The 20,412-nt window shown below is 37.9% G+C and overlaps 1 protein-coding gene across 3 annotated transcripts in view; it reads right to left on the reverse strand.

Moving 5' to 3' along the window:
* The window catches only part of LOC117431287 (glutamate receptor 1-like), a 92,790-nt gene that overhangs the window by 42,581 nt on the left and 29,797 nt on the right, over positions 1-20,412 (reverse strand). For all 3 annotated transcript variants that reach the window (XM_058996101.1, XM_058996100.1, XM_058996102.1), the window contains exons 4-5: positions 12,750-12,934; positions 11,526-11,579 (exon numbers count right to left, since the gene is read on the reverse strand). In XM_058996101.1, the coding sequence (XP_058852084.1) occupies positions 11,526-11,579; positions 12,750-12,934 (239 nt within the window). The remainder of the gene's footprint in view (positions 1-11,525; positions 11,580-12,749; positions 12,935-20,412) is intronic.

The raw sequence follows: 20,412 nt of genomic DNA on the forward strand, positions 1-20,412 counted from the left end.
CACGCAGACATTGGATAAGGAGGTAAAGCTGACATTCATGTCAACCTTAAATCAGAAGCAGCTATCAGATGTACTAAAGTCAAGTACATTTAAAACTACCTGTGCTGTGCTTTGAGTTTACCTCCTCTTCGGAGGGAGATGCCAATCAAAATGTCAAGGCAAAACCAAGTCAACTAAGATGAGAGGCCGAAAGCCAAAACGAAAGCTCTCAGCCTCTCCTCTTAGTTGACTTGATGTCGCCTTTAAATTTTGATTGGTAGCTCGCAGTTGGTTCAGACAGATAGGAGGGGAGGTAATTAGTCTGCCTACCCACTTGGCTAGGCTGAGGTTGGAGAGGAGGAGCTAAACTCAAAGCACGGCTGTTTTAAAAGAGAGGTAGTTTAAAATCTACCTGGCTGATAAAAGCTTATATCGACTATTTACATTCTCAAATGTATTTCAAAAACTGTTGTTTTAATATAAAGCTGATGTGGAGAGAATATTTTCTAAATTTGGATACATCCAAGACTGCAGGAGAACAAGCTTTGGAACTGCTATCAGCCTGCGCTACACAGGACTTGTGAAATTTACACTGACGCCTCTTACATCAGGCCTGTGGCAGGGCTGCATAAGGCTGGTAAATGTATTTAAATATATCATTGTAATGGATGTAGAGTATGTAAAATAATCTGGCCCAATTATAAAAATGTTTATAGGCTAAATGGTTTTAAGACATCAACAGTAAACTTTGTTCACCGGGATGAACACGTCGCACAGATTTATTATTTTATTTAGCAGGCGGCACCAGGATGCTCCGACAATTTTTCACCCATTGTTTGGGTTCAATGCTTTAGGAAATCTGTAAGATTTTGTATTATAATAAGGTGGTTATTTAGCGCAAGAATGTCCTGACTGAAAAGGCTGCTGTCCTGACTGAATTTAAGTTTTTAAGTTGAAATAATATTTCAATATCAAATTGAGTATGAGGGCAAAACCTATGTTGTTTGCTACTGCTCTCTGAATCTCCAAGCTCCTTTTAGCCCTGTTCTCTGTTAGTTATAACTTGGTGCGGATTTTAGCCCCGCAGCCTTGTGTAGGCGAAGGCAGAATCTTTCTTTGCCACTGTTCCCCAGCTCCCTGAGTCTTGTGGCTAGAACACATATGGTACGAGTTTCTACAGTAGTTGTTTTTTATATTAAAATTCATACCGCAAATCAACTGGAGCACAAGGATGAGGGAATCAGGGACATTAAACAAAATAGTATGAAACAAATGTATTAAAGACACATACATATATTGGTAGAAAGTTGAGCAGCTGCCTAGCAACCAACTGAGCCTGAGAGCATTATTTTCTTCTCAGTGGGAGAGACACCTTTGCTGTTGCTTGCTAGTAACTATACTGCATGAGTTGCTACAGAACTGAATTAAGAAACAAAGATTTACAGACAAAAACTATTGTTAATTTCATTGAAAACTATTTTGAACAAATGAAAATCCAACTGTCTTTATATGGTGGGACAGCCAGGTGTCAAAATGGAGCTTGTTAAATGAATTTACTCGTATGAGCAAATATTTTTACTACAAGTTAACTGCTCTTAGTCAGACTCGCTCTTAAATGTAATTATTTACTGAATTCTTTATTTTGCTCTTATTTGAATTTGAGCTTATTTTCTACTGATTTTATTGTATAACTGCTCTTATCTGTAATGTGATATTTTATAATGTGATACTACTACTGCTACTACTACTACTACTACTACTAATAATAATAATAATAATAATAATAATAATAATAATAATAATAATAATAACCCAGTACCATTTCCCCTTTCCTCTATAAAACCAGAACTCTCCTCCATGTTGGTCCACGTGTTGAGCCCCGATGCTCTTGTGCCAGACAGTGTCCTCTTTTCAGAGGACATGTTACATTCACCTGACCGACTGTTTCAGCAAAGCAGGCTGGAATGTTCAGTGAAATGAAAAGGGACTCTAGCCAGCAAAAAAAAAACACAGAGGTACAATCCAACATGGAGGACAGGGCTGCTCCACATCCTTGTACCTTCATAGCTTTCAGAGAGTGTTGACCTGGAAGACTGCTGAGGTAAAGTGACCAGGAAGTGCAAGTGTAAGAGATTTCCTAAGAACAATGCATATAAACTGTACACTTGCTTTAACCTAAAACAGTGCTGGATATCACGTGTTTCTTTCTGCACTGATGGAAATGCAAAACAGATAAGATTTATGGAATAATGATGTTAGCTATAGTTGCTTTAAGACATGGAAAAAGCAAATCAAGCTTAGGAAAACAGCAAATTAGGAACTAACAAGAAACTATTCACAAAAATAATTAAACTGCTTTCTTCAGTGATTAAGCTGCTTACTGATTTTTTTACCTCTGGGAAAATGTGCTTCAAAACAGGTTCTCTTTAAGGATCTGTTAAGTGTCTGCTCCTCTGTCAACACTCTTTCAGCCACACCAGTTTCATTTCTTCGTTTCAGACTCCAGCATGCAACAGCAGGTAACACCTGCAGCCTGACTGCAATCTGACCTACAGCGTGCCCTTTCTCTGCTACAAACTAACTGTACATTGTGTGTGTAATAATGAATCCTGTGATTTTCCTTTTGTTGGAGCCTCTTTCTGGCAGACTGATCTTGGAAAGCAATGGAAATCAAGGCTGCTTTCTACAGATGTTGTTTGTCATTGTTTTCCCTGTGGTGACTTTTTAAAATGGTATGCCTTGCTTAATTATTAGTTGAATTGTTTTGTATACAGCATACTGTATGTGCCTCAGAAAAAAGGAGGACCTTGCAAGTAACTATAAAAAAAAGGGCATTTACCAACATTTCATATATATGTGACAAGGGTGGCGCTATTGTTATATTGAGCCATGAGCAGTATGATAGTGAAATTAAGACACAATTGGCAAATAGACAATTTTATATCCCATTAAGAGCAAATCCAACACAAGAAATTAAAAAGGAAATAGATGCTTTCATCTCTTCCGCACTGACTACTGGATGGATAACTGAAAAAGAGAGGGATTTCTTAATTACAGAATATCCCGTTTGTCCTGCATTCTATGTACTTGCCAAAATTCATAAATCACTAGAGGACCTATAATATATATATATATATATATATATATATATATATATATATATATATACACACACACACACTACCGGTCAAAAGTTTTAGAACACCCCCATTTTTCCAGTTTCTATTGAAATTTAAGCAGTTCAAGTCCAGTGAATAACCTGAAATGGTACAAAGGTAAGCGGTAAACTGCCAGAGGTTAAAAAAAAAAGTTTAGGTTACCAAAAACTGAAAAATAATGTACATTTCAGAGTTATACAAAAAGGCCTTTTTCAGGGAACAAGTAAGGGGTTAACAACTTACAGCTGTTCTGCAGCAATGGAAGTAAATTAAGCCTTGAAAGTTGATGCTAACAATTCCTACAGGTGTCCCAACTTTTGTTGATTACTTACAAACCCTCTGTCTGTATAAAAGCAGTGTTGGAACATACTGTGTTACTACACCCTCTTAAGCATTATTTGGACAGTATTGTACTGCAGGAAGTAGTATATTGCTCTCATAATGGCGAGAAAAAGGCAATTAACAAAGGAAGACAGACAGACCATTATAACCCTTAAAAGTGTAGGTCTTTCCTTTAGAGAAATTGCAAAGAAAGCCAAGGTGTCAGTGAGTAGTTTCCTACACCATCAAAAGGCACTTGGAAACTGGAGGAAACTCTGACAGGAAGAGGTCTGGCAAAGCCACAACAGAATCAGAAGACAAGTTTCTGAGAGTCAACAGCTTGCGTGATAGGCGGCTCACAGGACAACAGCTTCAAGCACAGCTTAACACTGGTCGAAGTAAGCAAGTCTCAGTTTCAACTGTGAAGAGAAGACTTCGAGCTGCAGGTTTGACAGGTCGAGTGCCAGTAAGAAAGCCATTGCTAAGATGGCAAAATAAGAAAAAGAGGCTTGCCTGGGCCATGAAGCACCGCCAGTGGACTACTGAAGATGGGAAGAAGGTCTTATGGACCGATGAATCAAAATTTGAAATCTTCGGTTCATCATGCAGGGTTTTTGTACGCCGTCGAGTAGGCGAAAGGATGGTTCCTCGGTGTGTGACACCAACTGTCAAACATGGAGGAGGAAGCGTGATGGTCTGGGGCTCTTTTGCTGGATCCAGAGTCGGCGACTTGCACAGAGTGAGTGGCACCCTGAACCAAAACTGCTACCACAGCATTTTGCAGCGCCATGCAATACCCTCTGGTATACGCCTAGTTGGTCAGGTGTTCATCCTACAGCAAGATACTGACCCAAAACATACCTCCAGGCTATGTCAGAACTACCTTAGAAGAAAAGAACAAGACGGTAGGCTTCAAATCATGGAATGGCCAGCACAGTCTCCAGACTTAAACCCCATCGAGCTGGTTTGGGATGAACTGGACAGAAGGGTGAAAGCAAAGCAACCTACAAGTGCAACACATTTGTGGGAACTTCTGCAACAGTGTTGGGAAGAACTTTCCAAACAATATTTGATTTCCATTGTAGAAAGAATGCCACGAGTGTGTTCGGCTGTTATATCTGCAAAAGGTGGCTACTTTGATGAGTCAAAAATTTAGATTAAATTTTGTTAAACAAAACGATTCCATAATTTCTTTTTTATCTCCAATTGTTTATTTGTTCTATGCTTAAATTTCAGAGTACATTGAGACATTAAACTGCGTAAATTTCAATAAAAACTGGAAAAATTGAGGTGTTCTAAAACTTTTGACCGGTAGTGTGTATATATATATATATATATATATATATATATATATATATATATATATATATATATATATATATATAAGACAAATTCTAAAATTTGGAATCAGCAATTATTTTTTGTCCCCAATTTGGAAAGCCCAATCCTTTTTTTTTTTTATTTGAACCCAGCTCACCACTGCCACCCCCACACTGACTCAGGAGAGACGAAGACAGACACACACATCCTCCACAACATGTGCCATCAGATGTCTGCTTCTTTTCACTCTGCAGGCCTGCCAAGCAGCCACCTCAGAGCTACATCGTCAGAGGACCACACAGCTCTGGGCAGCTTACTGGACGGCCAGGCTACAGGGGTCACTGGTGTGCGGTGAGCCGAGGACGCCCTGGCCGACCTAAGCCATCCCCACCCGGGCGGCGCTCGGCCAATTGTGTACCGCCCCCTGGGAACTCCCGCCCACGATGTCTGTTCCCACTTCAGTGTTTGGTTTCAAATTAAATTGGGAAAGTGTCAGAAAGGAAAAGATTTGGACATAACCACACAGACTGAAATAATTGCTCTATCAGACCAATGAGAAAATGACATTTAGGGTTATGACCCGTGTGTACAGGCCCTGCATGTAAATGGACTGGTGTTACGGGTTCTGGAGCCTTTCTTTTATGTAACATTATTACTTGTATATTATAGTAACTGGTATAATTACTCTGTTCAAAGAAAAAACAACTTGTTCGACTATTATTATTATTATTATTATTATTATTATTATTATTATTATTATTATTAATATATATATATATATATTTGTACCAATCTGAAAGATAAAGCATTGAGGAACAGTATGCCGAACATATCTTGTTCGCCACAAACAGTGTATAAACGCTTAGAGAAGAGCTTAGTAGTAGCGAACTAAATACACATTTAAATGCGTCCCTTATTAACTAAACCATCCAACTATGTAAGACATGTTCAGCAAAAGCACTGCAATCAAAGAGAACTAAACCAGTGCTGCACAATGCAACACGCACGCACGCACGCACACGCACACACACACACACACACACACACACACACACACACGGAGTACTAATGCTTTTATGTGATTAATGTAAACCTATTAGGCTGGTGATTGGCAGGGAACAGGAACCATGCTGATTTATCAAACACACAAGAACAGCTGTCCCTCGTTGGACCAGGCAGAAGTATCTTCCGATCACCAGAGGGCTGCCTTCTTGTTCCAACACTTTTATTACGTCATTCAGTGCTACACAGTTAACATTAGTCCGAAAACAGGAAAAAGCAAGCCGAATAAGCATTCAAAATGCATCAGCCTAGCCATACGTAGCGGGCCAAATTAAAATTCAATAGCTCAGCGGGTCCGTCTAAATCTTGTAAGACAAAAAAGCAAGACACATAATGCACTGCCAACAGATTTAAAGAAGATGGATTAGCTGGTGTATATTCAGTGTTGCCTCTATTGATTATTTGATTGTCAGCAATCTAAATTACCTGTATTTTTTCCCCTATACAAAACATAAATCAGTATCAGGGTACCAGTGTTTTTGTTAAAGGTTTGCTTTAAATTGTGTTTCCAGGGATTTTAATACAGTTACATTCAGGGATGGAAATAAGACTCATATTGCATAGCAGTTTCAACCATCCCAGGTTCTGATACAAGCTTGATCCGCCACTGTGTATAGGTAACAAGCTCAGGTGTGTCTGATTAAACGCCTAGTAAAAGCAGGAATGGATCAAAGTGCTATGCAATGGGGGTCTTATTTTCAATTCCTATAAGATTTACCCATGCTTCCTGTACTAGTACCCAGAGAGCTGCAGAGGACTAAGAGAAGTAAACCCTGGAAACTTGATATCTATATTTGCATAATATTTCATTTCTTACCTGTTTAACGTATGTTTATATGTGCACTCTTACTATTTTTGTACGGTCACTATTTACCAAGATTATTAATCTGTTCACGACATCAAGCCACTCTTCTTTTCACCGCTATACCCTACACACCTGATTTTACCAAGCTACTGAACCCTGGAAAAGAGGGGATATTCTTACTTTTATTTTTAATGATCATGCAATACAGCAGTACAAATTATGATATATGTTCAAAAAAGAATAAGACACAGACTAAAATAAAAAGGGTACTGCTCTATCACCCAGTTGTGAGGCTGAAATTCCCAGTCTAGAAATAAATAAATAAACACTGCATCATTCCTCCCCCCCATGTGTTTTGAGTTTTGTCAATTCTGCTTTTGCATTGTCTGTGCTTCAGATTTCCAACCAGATATATTGAAAGAAGTGCTGTTTATTTTTGTAGGCAGGCACCTACAGAACAAAACGCAATGCAGTGAATCTGATGGGTTACTATAGAAACAGGTATGACTAAATCGAAAATTATGCCCAAGAGACATACCCTTTTGTACAGTACACAGTGTGTGTGCTGGTGTGGGAAGGATACATGTTGTGGGGTAATGTACTGTATTGTGCATGAAACTTAAATATATATTTTAAGAAATTTAAAGAGGAAAAAAATTGCTACAGCTCCTATGGAAGAAAATCTTGTTCCTAATTTTTGTGAGTGAGAATGTGTGCTCTGTTGGATGTTGAGACACCCTGGGTTAAAATAACAATTGTATTATGTCTGCTGTTAGGGAAATAGAAAAGGCACATATGCCCTGTTTAGTATTGGGTTGTCTGTTCATCATTGTCCTGAGTACCATGATGCCTGGGAGTGAAATTGATGAAGTTCTGCATCACACCTTGGTCCTGGTTATCTCCTCCTCCTATGAAGATGTAGGGGCAAACTGGTCTATTCGGAGCCTCCATGCCTTCACCATTTAGTATGGCGTTCGAGGATTGAAGATTATGTTTTATTTTTTTAGGCAGGAGATCTGATCCTCAGTCCTTAACACTGCCAAATGGTCAAATGCATGGAGGTTTAGAACAGCCTTGACCAACGCCCTTCATAGATAACTTTATGGCAATTTGCAGGTCTTGAACTATGTTCTTCCACACATGGGCATATTCTGGACAAAGGTATGGTCAAGGTACCATGCCCAGATGTTTTCATTCACTGAAGGTCAATGGGTCAATCTGGCACTGAGAAATGCATGTGTGTTGTCAATTTGTGGTCATGCACTAGCTGCAGCAACTAAATAAAATGAATACTTGAAAGAACCTATATGTTCCATTTAATGGGCTGTTTACCTATTTCAGCAAATGTGCCAAGGGAAAATTATCATTTTCATTTATTTTCATAAATGTCTAGCTTTTATAAATAGCCAACCACTGCCCTGCCAAGGCTTCCCCGGTTCACAGTGCTCGTCCAGGTCGACCCCAACCACGACCCCGACCACAACCCCAACCCAACCACTGCCCTGCCAAGGCTTCCCTGGTTCACAGTCAAGTCGTCCAAGTCGACCTCAACCCCAACCCCAACCGCGACCCCAACCCCAACCCCAACCCCAACCCCAACCCAACCACTGCCCTGCCAAGGCTTCCTAGGTTCACAGTCAACTCGTCCAGGTCGACCCCAACCACAACCCCAACCCCAACCCAACCACTGTCCTGCCAAGGCTTCCTAGGTTCACAGTGAACTCATCCAGGTTGACCCCAAACCCAGCCGTGACCCCAACCCCAACCCCAACCACTGCCCTGCCAAGGCTTCCTAGGTTCACAGTCAACTTGTCCAGATCGACCCCAACCCCAACCGTGACCCCGACCCCAACCCCAACCCCAACCCCAACCCCAACCCAACCACTGCCTTGCCAAGGCTTCCTAGGTTCACAGTGAACTCATCGAGGTCGGCCCAAGCACTGTTGGCCCTGTCAAGTTGACTTGGGTCCGATAGTGCTTGCACTGACCTCAGTCTGGTGCCCGGTCTCCCCTCCTTCAACTGGCACACTGAATTAAAACATTCAATACCTTCAGCTAGTATTTTCAGGGGAACAGTAGAAAACTGTTCAACACTTGAATTGATGTGAGAAGAAAAAAACAGTTCAACACATGCAAAAACAGGAATGTATTTGAGAAGAATAAACTCCTGGATAATGCAAAAAGAAAACAACAACTCAAGTCCCTCTTATGTCTTTTCTGAATTACTCATTTATTTTTGCATTTCCCAAACATCACATATGCTCTATAATTCTCTCAAACATTGTAACGGAATATTGCACTTATTCTGTGCAGTAGTTGTTATCTCTTGATGGCAGCAAAATACACAACAAGGGAACACTGCAGAGCCTTACAGTTTCTGTGTAATTTCTATTATACTGTACATTGTATTAAACTTTAAATGTAACACTATGGTGTTTTTCTATTATTTCTGTTTATACTGCATGTATTATGCACTTTAAATAAAATATATGCAGTTATTATGAAGCAAAATACGATAACTGCCCTGATTTCAATAAAAACACCAAATAAAAAGAAAAGCTCTTGAAGATCTAAATCCTGGGTTTAAAAAAATAAAAAGATCTTGTGTATTAAATATTGTTGAGCTTTGTGGATGACAAATGCACTGTATTTATTTTGAAAGGGTTTACAGTACCTGCTGATGATGAGACGTAAGTTATGTAAATATAATATTAATTTTAGACCTGCAATATAACATTTAAACATGCATTCTCTAGTCTAGCGTCAACACTCCAATTTTATAAAAAGACTAATTCATTTGAATAAGGACATTTGGCACGAGCGATATTCCATGCAACACAAAATTCACTTGAGTCGTTACATCAGCTTCTTTACTGAACGCCGAAAGAAGCATCTGCTGACTGCTGAGGTGTGCTTTTAAAGAGGTCAGCTTGTTTCTCCTCAAGTCTGATCCAGGAGGATATTCAGATGAAAATGTGTTGTGATTTGTTTCATAATGACATTTGAGGCTGCTTGCCTTGTACAGACTACAGTGTGTACGCGATTTGTTGCAGATGAGATACAGGTTTACCACTGTTTTCAGTGAAAGCAAACTCTTCCTCCCATTCTGGCTTAAAGCCTCATACTTTCGGTTATTACTTGTGGAGGGTTTGCTCAATGCCATCGTCTCCATGAAACGAACGAGCGAGCGATGTCGAAAGTCATCAACTGACAAAATGTCCTTGCAGTGAACATGCAGGCTCAAACACTAATGCATACAGAGAACAAAAATAAAAAACTTGTGTTTATATTTACTGTTTCTCTTTTCTTTTAGCTTTTGTTTATTATTCTTTCTTTAGTTCATTCGAGCCACAACGTGTGCGTCACCCACCATTTCACCAGGAGCCGCACTTGAACTGCCTGGGAGCTGTGGTTTGGTCACCTCTGCTCTATAACTACATCATAAGCAGCACATTGCATTGATCAAAACAATGAATTAACAATGCATTTCTGTCATCCCATTTCCTGTACTTATTTAATCATAATTTCATGCAAACTGAAGGACTTTTGCATAAATTCTCATCCACTGTATTCCCAATATGACTGCATTCACATTACTAATCATACATATTGTTCTCATGCAAGTGCTGCATTTATTGATTGGCTGCTGCTTTATTTAGCTCCAGGACAAAGAAACATTCATGAGAGAAAATGGTTCCAAAGAATAACGAAATGTGTAAGAACAGTTTTATGAGGACTTTCTAAGGGACACATTGCATAAAATGTGTGTGTTCTTGCCATTTTTAATGGAAACATGTATAGTATATATTTATGGCAAAACTGGTATGCAACATAAACTTTTTATGGTGTTTTATGGATATTATATTTATGGTCAAACTTACCGGTTGTTATTTGACAGAATCTCCCCCCTTATAGTAGATACAATATTTCACTCTGTTCTCTATCAAGCTCTAAAAACCATAATGACTGTTTTAGCAATTTTTCCAACATGAGACCAGTGAGACCATTTTCCCATCGTCAAACCACCCATCATTCAACTAGAAGATTACAAATTCATATGTCAAACTGCTTCATTTTGTTTTACATTTCATATTTCAACATACCAACATAACAGCATAAACTGCTACACATTGGTAAACCATTGTAATGACGTGTTAGTACAAATATAATCCTGTATCAGGATAATGGTTCCAATGGATTAGTAACTATCTTCTTATTAACTTTCTTAACATTATAACTGGTCCCTCTTTTATTGCCCTGAGATTCTATCATATCTGTGCTTGTTTTGTTTCTTGCAGATAAACGGCAGCATCCTTGTCCCATTGCTGTGGGTCACACGGACTGACTGCTGTAAGAACATCGTATGGAGTTTGAAATACAACACATGAAGTGATCAGGTGCTAGGAAGCAGGAGCAGCTGTTCATTTACAGCATGACATTATCTGCATATTTCAAATTGAAGTGTAAAATATAAGCAAAGGACCAAAAAGATCTCAACAGCAGACAAGGGGGACCATTACTGTATACTATTGCTAGTCCCAATAAGGTGTAAGAAAATGTATTTAAAACACTGGGTGAGCACTTCTTTGATGGAATTCACTTGGGATATAATGGTACCCCAATGGTATTAGCTATTCTATAAGGGTTGCCCATGCATTTTAGGGATGTCTGTTTTACTTAAGCAGGATTTATTCAGAAACTAATAATTTTTCTTTTCATCCACACTAACCTTAGTCCTTTAAAATAAGTTATTGTACTGGCCTCATTGAAACTTGATTTGGATGTTTCACACACACACACAAAGACAAAGGCTAATCCAATATGAATAGTTCAGCTTTTCTTGTTTGCTAAAACTATGAAAAAGAAAGCCAGATACTTACCAAGTTGGCAAAGATGTAGTGGTAGCTTTTCACATGCTTTCCTAAGCTAATGATCTGCAAGAACAAATCAAAATGTCAACAGGAATACAGAGCTGTGTTAATAATAGGTGCATCTATTACGACAAATCATGTGACAAAGCAATGGTTAAATGACAAGTCATTCAGAAACCAAACATTAACTACTTTGTCTATTACTTTTTTTGTTTTTGTTATGCACCTAATTCTTTCAACACTGTGGACATGTATACAGGTCTAAGAAAGATAACTTCACTCAAAACAGCAGACCAGTCATGCAGTATAAGAAAGACTAGTCCATCATAGCAGAACAGGCATTGTTATATATACTCAGACACTGGTCTTTCTGATTACATGTTTAATTTAAAGCTTCAGAGAAATTAAATAATTGATAAGTGATTTTGAAGGGCTGGATCAGACTGCAATCTTTATAAACCTATACTTTTAAATTGTATAAACATGCTACAGTCTATGCTTCACTGTTACAATATGTAAAACAGTAACACTGCAATCCTAAAAATTAGACTAAAAGAAAAGGTTAACTGCAGAAATGAAAACTTGCTATCCTTCCCAGTACTCTTTGTGTCTGCTTTTCATTTTTTACAGCAGTATAAGACATGTAGTCACCTTAACAAATGGCATTTGACATGATGTAACTTGATTTGTGTAACATTGTGAAACACATTGCCAGAAAAGATTGTATCCAGCGTTACAAAAAAAAAATCTCCAAATCTCCGGGGAGCACAGATAAACACCAGATATAATGCTTTTGTAACCTCTCCTTCAACACTCACTTGAGATTACTGCCATTCATTTCAACCTGAGCATCTATATAGGCAGTAAGTATGCAATACATACTGCCAGTGAGCATTTTCTATTAAGAAATGTACAAGAAGAGTTTCATCATTTCAAGACCATTGCTACATATGACGTAAACTGGGTACGAGTATACATCAGAAAACCTCACAAATGCTATATACCTAAGATTATTAACCTTGTTTGTCAGGGAAGAATAAACATCTTTCCACTTGTGGATAATGTTTAATTGTATCACAGGCAATCGCCAAATAAAAACCATGGTTTCCACAGACGATTCCCAAGAACTGACCTAGAAATTTCAAGAGCAGTATTCAGCAGGGCTAATTAGGCAAAGCAGTAAGACCAAGCTCACAGAACAACAGCTCTTTGAATGCAATGTGAGAAATGTACCAGGTTTAAAATAGCGTTGAGTCTGTCCAGCTCACAGTCGAGGACAATCTGCCTCTCCTTTTTCTTGTCCAGATCTTGAAAGAGTTTCCTGTAGCCGTCCTCGGTGGTGGTTTCCACGTTCACTGAGGTGACCTGCCAGTTCATCTCTGCAGCAGTGTCCAGCACTTTCTGCAGAACTGTCAGTCCTGCAGAGACAAACCAATTCAACATGTTATCATAATGCAAAAAATAATCTATTAATTTGATCTGATTATATCTGATTATTGTATTTGTAAATTGATTAAAACAAAGCACTTCAGCAATGGGTACCCTATGCCTGTCAAATTCAATGTATCCTTTTACCATAGTCTGCCACAGCTGTAAATACTCAATTATCTGTAACACAGAGAAAGTAGACCACCATAACCCATGGGTACATTTGTGTATTCCTCATAAAGCCGTAAACGTGATCCTTTCCCTCTCAACACTCAACTAACTACATGTTCCAAAATGTAAAATAAAACAACAGTTGAGTACAAATTGGCACACACACAGAGATTGGGAGCAGAGCAGAATAATGTAATGGCTTTAATTGCTCAACTACTGGTCTTGTGGGCACAGCTCTGAGGACCACTGACTTACATCCCTATATGTACATGTACAAAAGTACATTTGACATACAGATAGACGGACAGTTGCCACAATAGACAGTCTTCAGGTATCATCATAATGTGATGAGCTGTATGTATGTCCACCCTCCACTATATCCCCGTCTCCTGGGACGTGTATTACCAGCGGGGATAACAAAAGAATAATAACAAATAGCAAAACACACCAGTAGTAAGCTACAGAAAACTATGATCAAACTCAGTAGTACAAGCATAGGAAAACCAGGGTGAAAAAAACATTGATATTTACCATGGCACATTGTACAGATATGTTACTGCAATAAAGTATGCATATGAAATTACATTGCGTTTATGTATTTACAGTTTTACCACATTAAGTCTGAGGGCTGGGTGACTTGGCAAACACTATCGGCTGTTATTCTGATTCCCAGCCCAGCTGCTTGAATGCAAACCATTTGACATTTTAAAAGGTCTGCAAATAGGAATTCCTTTTATTTATTTTTTTCCACCCTTAATTCGAAAACAAATTTACAAGATCATACTCAGACAGGCGTGATTTTTAGATTTCAAACTGCTAAACCAATTGGAGGGTACTCTATTTAATTTTTCTATTTTAATCTACAGTTTCACAGCCTGAGTTGATGTCAAAGCTACAATGTCCCACTATCAGGTTTAATTTTAAACTAAAATCTAATTAATTGGTGTTCATTTGCTAGCCTTCTGTGCTTGCTTCCTATATCCTAGAAACCTACCTGTTTGACTCGAAGAGTTACAATGTGGAGGTTTAGTAAGCTCTTTAATGAAGCAGCTTCAAATGACATGTATTTTTTTTGTTTTGTTTAACACAGTAGACCTCACTTGATTAATTATGAATACATGTACAGGAGCAATATTCAAGACATGGACAATATTATTTAACAGAATGGTGAAGCAACTCACCAGAGCGGGAAACACCAAATTGTGACTGATTCCATTTTTTTTTTCAAGAGCTCAAACAATTTTCAACTTTTTGTAGCAAGAGAAATAGAGGTGCGTTTCACTGTTTGTTTACATGCTATTTTGTAGAGATGAGGAGCACTCGTGGAAATCAGAATACACAACAAGGCAATGATAAATGACAGCGGTTCTGGAAAGACTAAACCAATCAGTGTTCCTCAAGACACTCTCGCAGTGACAAGTTCGTTTTGAATAAACCATTTGAATTTATGATGATGAGTTATCAGGTTACAAAACAGTACTGTATCAGTTGTAAATTAATTGTTATCTGTGCTAAAAAGAAGTATTCTTTTAAGCAAAGTTCCTGTTCCTTTAGGCGGAGCATTTACAATGGGAAAAATCTGTTAGTTGAAGTGCTCTCTTAGGAGGTGTTCCTCTACGCAGAGACTACTGTAATAATATTACAGTTACTTTCTGCAAAAAAGAAACAAGCTCCATCTCGTTACCTTTTCTCTGTTGTACACTTACATTGTGGTCTTTTCTTTTTTAACCTCGATGCACCAGACTGCTCTAATTTCGGTGCCTAAGCACTGATGACGCGATCACTCTTCCGAGATGTTTCAAGACAATTATAAGCAGTGGGGCAATCAAATCAATCAAATCTTTCTGAGCCTTGTCATGGAATAGGCACTAGGAACCAAAACATTTTTATCCCCACATGCCAATTTTGATGATACGCTTCAAAAACGTTACACAGGAAACACGTCTACCATTGCATATTTTTAAGTTTAATAACTGGACAAGATCGAAAGGAGGCTGACTTGACTGTACGCACACCACTTTTATTCATTTATTTGTTTGTTTGCTTACAGAGGTAGACACATTTATTGCATCACCCCATTATTTTTACGTTTACTGCTTTATCACAATATAGTTTGTTTTTCTATAGACAATTTGTGGTTCACGTTTGCCCTCACAATCTAGGTCTGCATTTTTAGATTCTGTCCTTCATGCGGTCTACTTATTTGAATCCCTGCTAGTTGCCTCAGGGAGTCTGTTTCACTTCCCTGTGGTTTTTAAGCATTAGAAAATAAGTATAAATACGACTCCCAAAATCACTGTATCAATGTGGCTAAATATTTTTGACAGTTCAAATACAGTAATACTGGTGTAATTCAATACAATAAGCTAAAATGTGCAAACAATAAGCTACTTACACACTGCAGCAAGACCAAATACTGTTTCATGTAATTTCCATTTATTTTTTACATTTTCCATACTATTTTAGTGTTTGGAATCATTCTGAGTGGGTCTGGGTTATGTTGCTCCAATATTATATATTTTGTTTTCTCTAAATCAGCCTTTACCTGGCTTCAAGCTTGTCTGGAGATTCCTAATTGCTCACACTGAACAGCCTTCATCCATTTAAATCATGTGATAATGTAATCTGTCATTTAAAATGCCATTTGAAACCACTTACAGTACTGTACTTGTTAATTAAATATTGGAATAAATGATTTTCTTTTCCACATATCTCAAGCAATATTGCTAAATTTAGCTGGCTAAGGATGCACTAATCAGACTATTCAGCAGAGCATTATATTTATTCACTGGGACGACAGACTCTTGATCTATTTGTTTTGTGTACGTTCTGCAAACTGCTCCTGGCACAGACTTCATGGCAACAATCTATCTGAATATCACAGACCTGCAACAATGTATCAATAAATCACACAACCATTTGCTTTTCGTGTGATTGACTCTTATCGTAAATACATAATTGTAGTTAACCAGATTGGCAATAATGGATGAACATTACTGATGAGAAAAAGCTGTCTGTTTGACAAGCAATGTCTTTATTGTTGATGTATTACTAATGACAGGGTGATTCCATGCTCACATCCATCATGGAAATCACTTCACTGGGTCAGTTAGGACCAGAGATCTGGTCTTGAGAAAATCTGGGTCAACTTACAAATTGTAGTTTATGTAAAAAGGGAAAACTCAGGAGCATGGAGTTCAAACAAAATACAGTGAAAACCGCCACATATAATACTAATTCCTCACACAACAGCACACAGTAATTCCTCACACAACAGCACACAGTACACGACAGGGTATTCAAATATGGTCCAAAATCTGCACACTCTGGGGTGTTGTTTGGCACGAGGTAATCCAAGTGCCATTAAGCAGCCTAGATCTGAAGATTTGGGGCCATAATTATAACACCCTGGAGTATGTTATTGCTCTTAAAAAATAGCACCTGCCACCCTACCCCAACTCTCCCTGAGTGAATTGGTTGTCAAGTGAATCAGGCAGAATGGTTCTGAAAGTTCTAAAGCCATGCTGGTATGGTGACATATATGCACAGGTTGGCACAATGAGATTGCTCTCTCTATTCTTGCCAATTTGTATTATTATTTGTATTTATTTGTAATTGTTTAATATTTATGTGACCCAGTTTCCTGTCATAGGGAAGCTTGGAACAGAAAAACAAACATGGATCACATGTAGGTCTAGTCACATGCATTAATAAGCATGCATTATCAGTCCATCTATGAGATATGTGGACCCAATAACGAGAAACTCCCCAACTGCTGTGACCATTGATATCAGATTCCCCATAGAAGGGCATTTCAACAAATATACAGGGACAGCAAAAGCATCTCATCTGAAGCTTCCCTCAGAAACACCGAAAGTTGGTTCTCAAATGTGTAACAGAAATTTGAATTCCCAGTCTCTTTCACCAAGACACACACTCATTTAAAACAAAATTCTGTAAAGCTTATGATTTCCAAAATTCAAAGATTACATTGCCACTGTTATCCTCCGGGTGTCAGCACTTTTGCTAGCTGCGAGGCTCTACATTTTCTAAAATTAGATTATTTGAAGCCATTCCTGAAATAATATTCAACATCTTTGATAAGTGGTTGTCTCACCTGGTTCATGCGGCACCATCCATTCAGGATTCTGTCAATGTAAACAGTCTAGGGGTTTGTTTCTCAATGAAGCACTAGGTTGGGGGTTCATTTTTAATTTATCAAATGCTATATTATGAGATCTATGAAGTCACTGTGAAACAGATCCCAAGATATTCCTTTTCACATAAACTTTAGCAGGTTGACTCACTTTTTCTCAAGGTGATATCTCGGGACCTCTGACGTGGAAAACCAATGTTTGAGTTAAGCAGGGTCCTATGAATCAGAATGTTTGACATGGAATCGCCCAACATTATATTACACTGTTCCTTCCCAGTTCTTCAGAGCACAAAGACAACTGCAGAACGGTATCTAGGGCAACACTGCAGACCTCCAATACTCCTACAACCTTCACTGGCAAAATGGCAGAACTGAGATTCACATAACATCTAAGATACTGTAAACTCAGTAACGTTGCTCTGACAGAAATGTAAAGTGGGAACTGCCCAAATGCAACACTGGTAGGAAACAAAAGAGTATTACAGCTGCTTAACCTAGTTATGATGACTACACATTTCCCTTGGAAAAGACTTCAATTTATAATATAAACCAATAACAAGAACAATAGTCACCACACATTGCAAACTGAACATTCTGTGAACAAATAAAAAACAGCCTCTATGGCTGAATATAATAAATATAATAATCCACTGTTTCATGAAAAAACTAAAAAAACTGAATGTGTGGAATAACAAGCGGCCCTCAGTAACTCAGACAATCAGGTATCTCTACCATGAAACAGCAGTTTACACAGCAAGTAAATCCATAGCATATTATTTGTTAACAATGGTGATGATAAACATAATGTTTTAACTGTTTAATTGTGACTTTTTCCCTTTAGTTGTTCTTTCCATCACCTTTTTCTTCCCGTCAGATATTTGTGCGCTGGCTTTTTAAAATAATACTAAATTCCACAATAGAGGGGAAACTGAAGGTAAGTATTTTTTTCCTTGTCCAATTAAATTATATGGAATTAATTTAACATCCCCACACAAATCCATATCGAGGAAGAGAGAAGAACAAGCATCTCAGTAGCAGTGGTGCTTAGCATTTTTAGCTTTAGATGACTTACAGAAACTGTTATTGGTGATGACACAATTGTCAATATTAATTTTCAGTTCAATCAATAATCGTGCGGGGATAGAAATAAGACTCCCATTGCATAGCAGTTTGATCCATTTCTGGTTTTATAGGAGTTTAATAAGACACACCTGAGCTTGTTACCTATACACTGTGGCTAATCGAGCTCTTAGTAAAACCTGGAATGGGTGAAACTGCTATGTAATAGGAGTGTTATTTCCATCCCTGTCGCACCACAAACAATTATTGATAATATCACAATAAATCAAATATTTTCTCAACGCTAATATAGTATACCTTCTTATAACAAATACCCTTGTTTAAATTTAATCAATTTCAATAACCTTCATATGCTATGCTTAAAGTATTGGCTAGGGTTAACTTTGAATTCAATCAAGTCCTCCATAATTCTTATTTGTTCGATGCTAAACATATTCTACTCCTCAAAATTATTTAAGCCCTGATATTAGTCTGGATTCTCTTCGTTGGACTATCTCCAAGACGAATGTCCTTTTTTTGCGTTACAGGGACCAGAACTAAACAAGAGTGTTCCATGTGCAGTCTCACCAATGCATTATATAACCTCATTATAACCTCCTACAAGCTCATCATAGCACCCTACAACCTGCCATAACAATATGCAGCATTACCAGTACGATAAAACACTACATTATGTACATAGATACAAAACTACCAGTACAGTTGATACATAAAATAATACACATCATACATTTAAAATTGGTAATAGCTTAGAATTCTAAATGGTTGAAAGTATGATGCCTTGAAATATAACCCCCAGCACCTTGAAATGAATTAATACAAATATTTAAGAAAAAAGAAATAAACACTTGCTTGTCTCCCAGATAAGATTACTATTTGTAACTTTTATTTATTTTTAAACAGCACAAATGCTACAAAAAAAATAAGACTGACAAAATCTGTAAATGAAAATTGACTTCTTAATAAACAAAGCATGCTTGCTTAGCTCAAAAACAATTACCTTGCATATGTGTCACTGCCACAAGTTATTAGGATGAACAGAGCTTAAGCTTTCCTGATCCATGAAGCAGAAATACAAGCTTCTTTTTATTCATGGAGATAAAGCCTATTGGATTATTTGCCCAAATCTCTAATGAAGGATAAGGGACCTGCTTAAAAGCATTGATCATGGGATAAAGATATATAAGAAAAGCCTCCAGCAGTTCATATTGTATTTGCCAGAAAGGCTATTATAGTGTGAAGGGGCCTCTTGGAGCTTAAACTGATCTTTTTGTCATGTCACCTGAAAGTAAAGATTCACCCCAGAGAAGAACCTACATTTTCTGGAGTGTACCACTGCCAAAGCCAATAATGGGGGTGTCTTATCTAGTGTGTCTTTGTACAAGCTGTAAAGACACTATTTTACAGTGGTTCATTTTTACTGGACAGCATTGGTAATGGAACTTGAGTGAAAGACTCATATTACACATTTAGGAACCAACTGTGAATACACTACCCCAAAGCCTGTGGTCTGCATCACTGAGTGGCAGTGAAAAGGTAAATAATTACTGCACAGCACCTGTAATGAAACTTATCTGAGAAAATTATAGAATGCCTCTGAGTACAAAATGAAGAGAATAACTCAGCCTAAACAGCCACATAATCTCAATATGGCAGCCACATTAGGTCAGAGGTCAACGTCATGTTTGTCAGCACATTTAACACACAGTGTTTATATAACTGCAAACATGTAAGTAATTTCCTCAATTTGACTTAGAGGTGTGTAGCTTTTTATGCAGTGGAGGCAGCTTTGTAAAATGACTGCCACAAAAGGGTTAATTGTTCTTGTATGATACCCATGACCTCGGTTGAGAATCAAAGAATACACTACCAAGTATGAAGCTGATATATTTTAACGGTCTTTAAGACCAAGTCCCATGGCCACAATGAGACAGCTATCTTCAATTCAAAGTGAAGGCTACTGTAACTTTATGAGATATAAGCAATAAACTAAGAAATAAATAAATATATAAATCACTGTCAGGTCCTGAATAACTTAATAGTAAAATACACACCATCCCA

This window comes from Acipenser ruthenus, chromosome 22, assembly GCF_902713425.1.
Source record: "Acipenser ruthenus chromosome 22, fAciRut3.2 maternal haplotype, whole genome shotgun sequence".
Taxonomy (NCBI): domain Eukaryota; kingdom Metazoa; phylum Chordata; class Actinopteri; order Acipenseriformes; family Acipenseridae; genus Acipenser; species Acipenser ruthenus.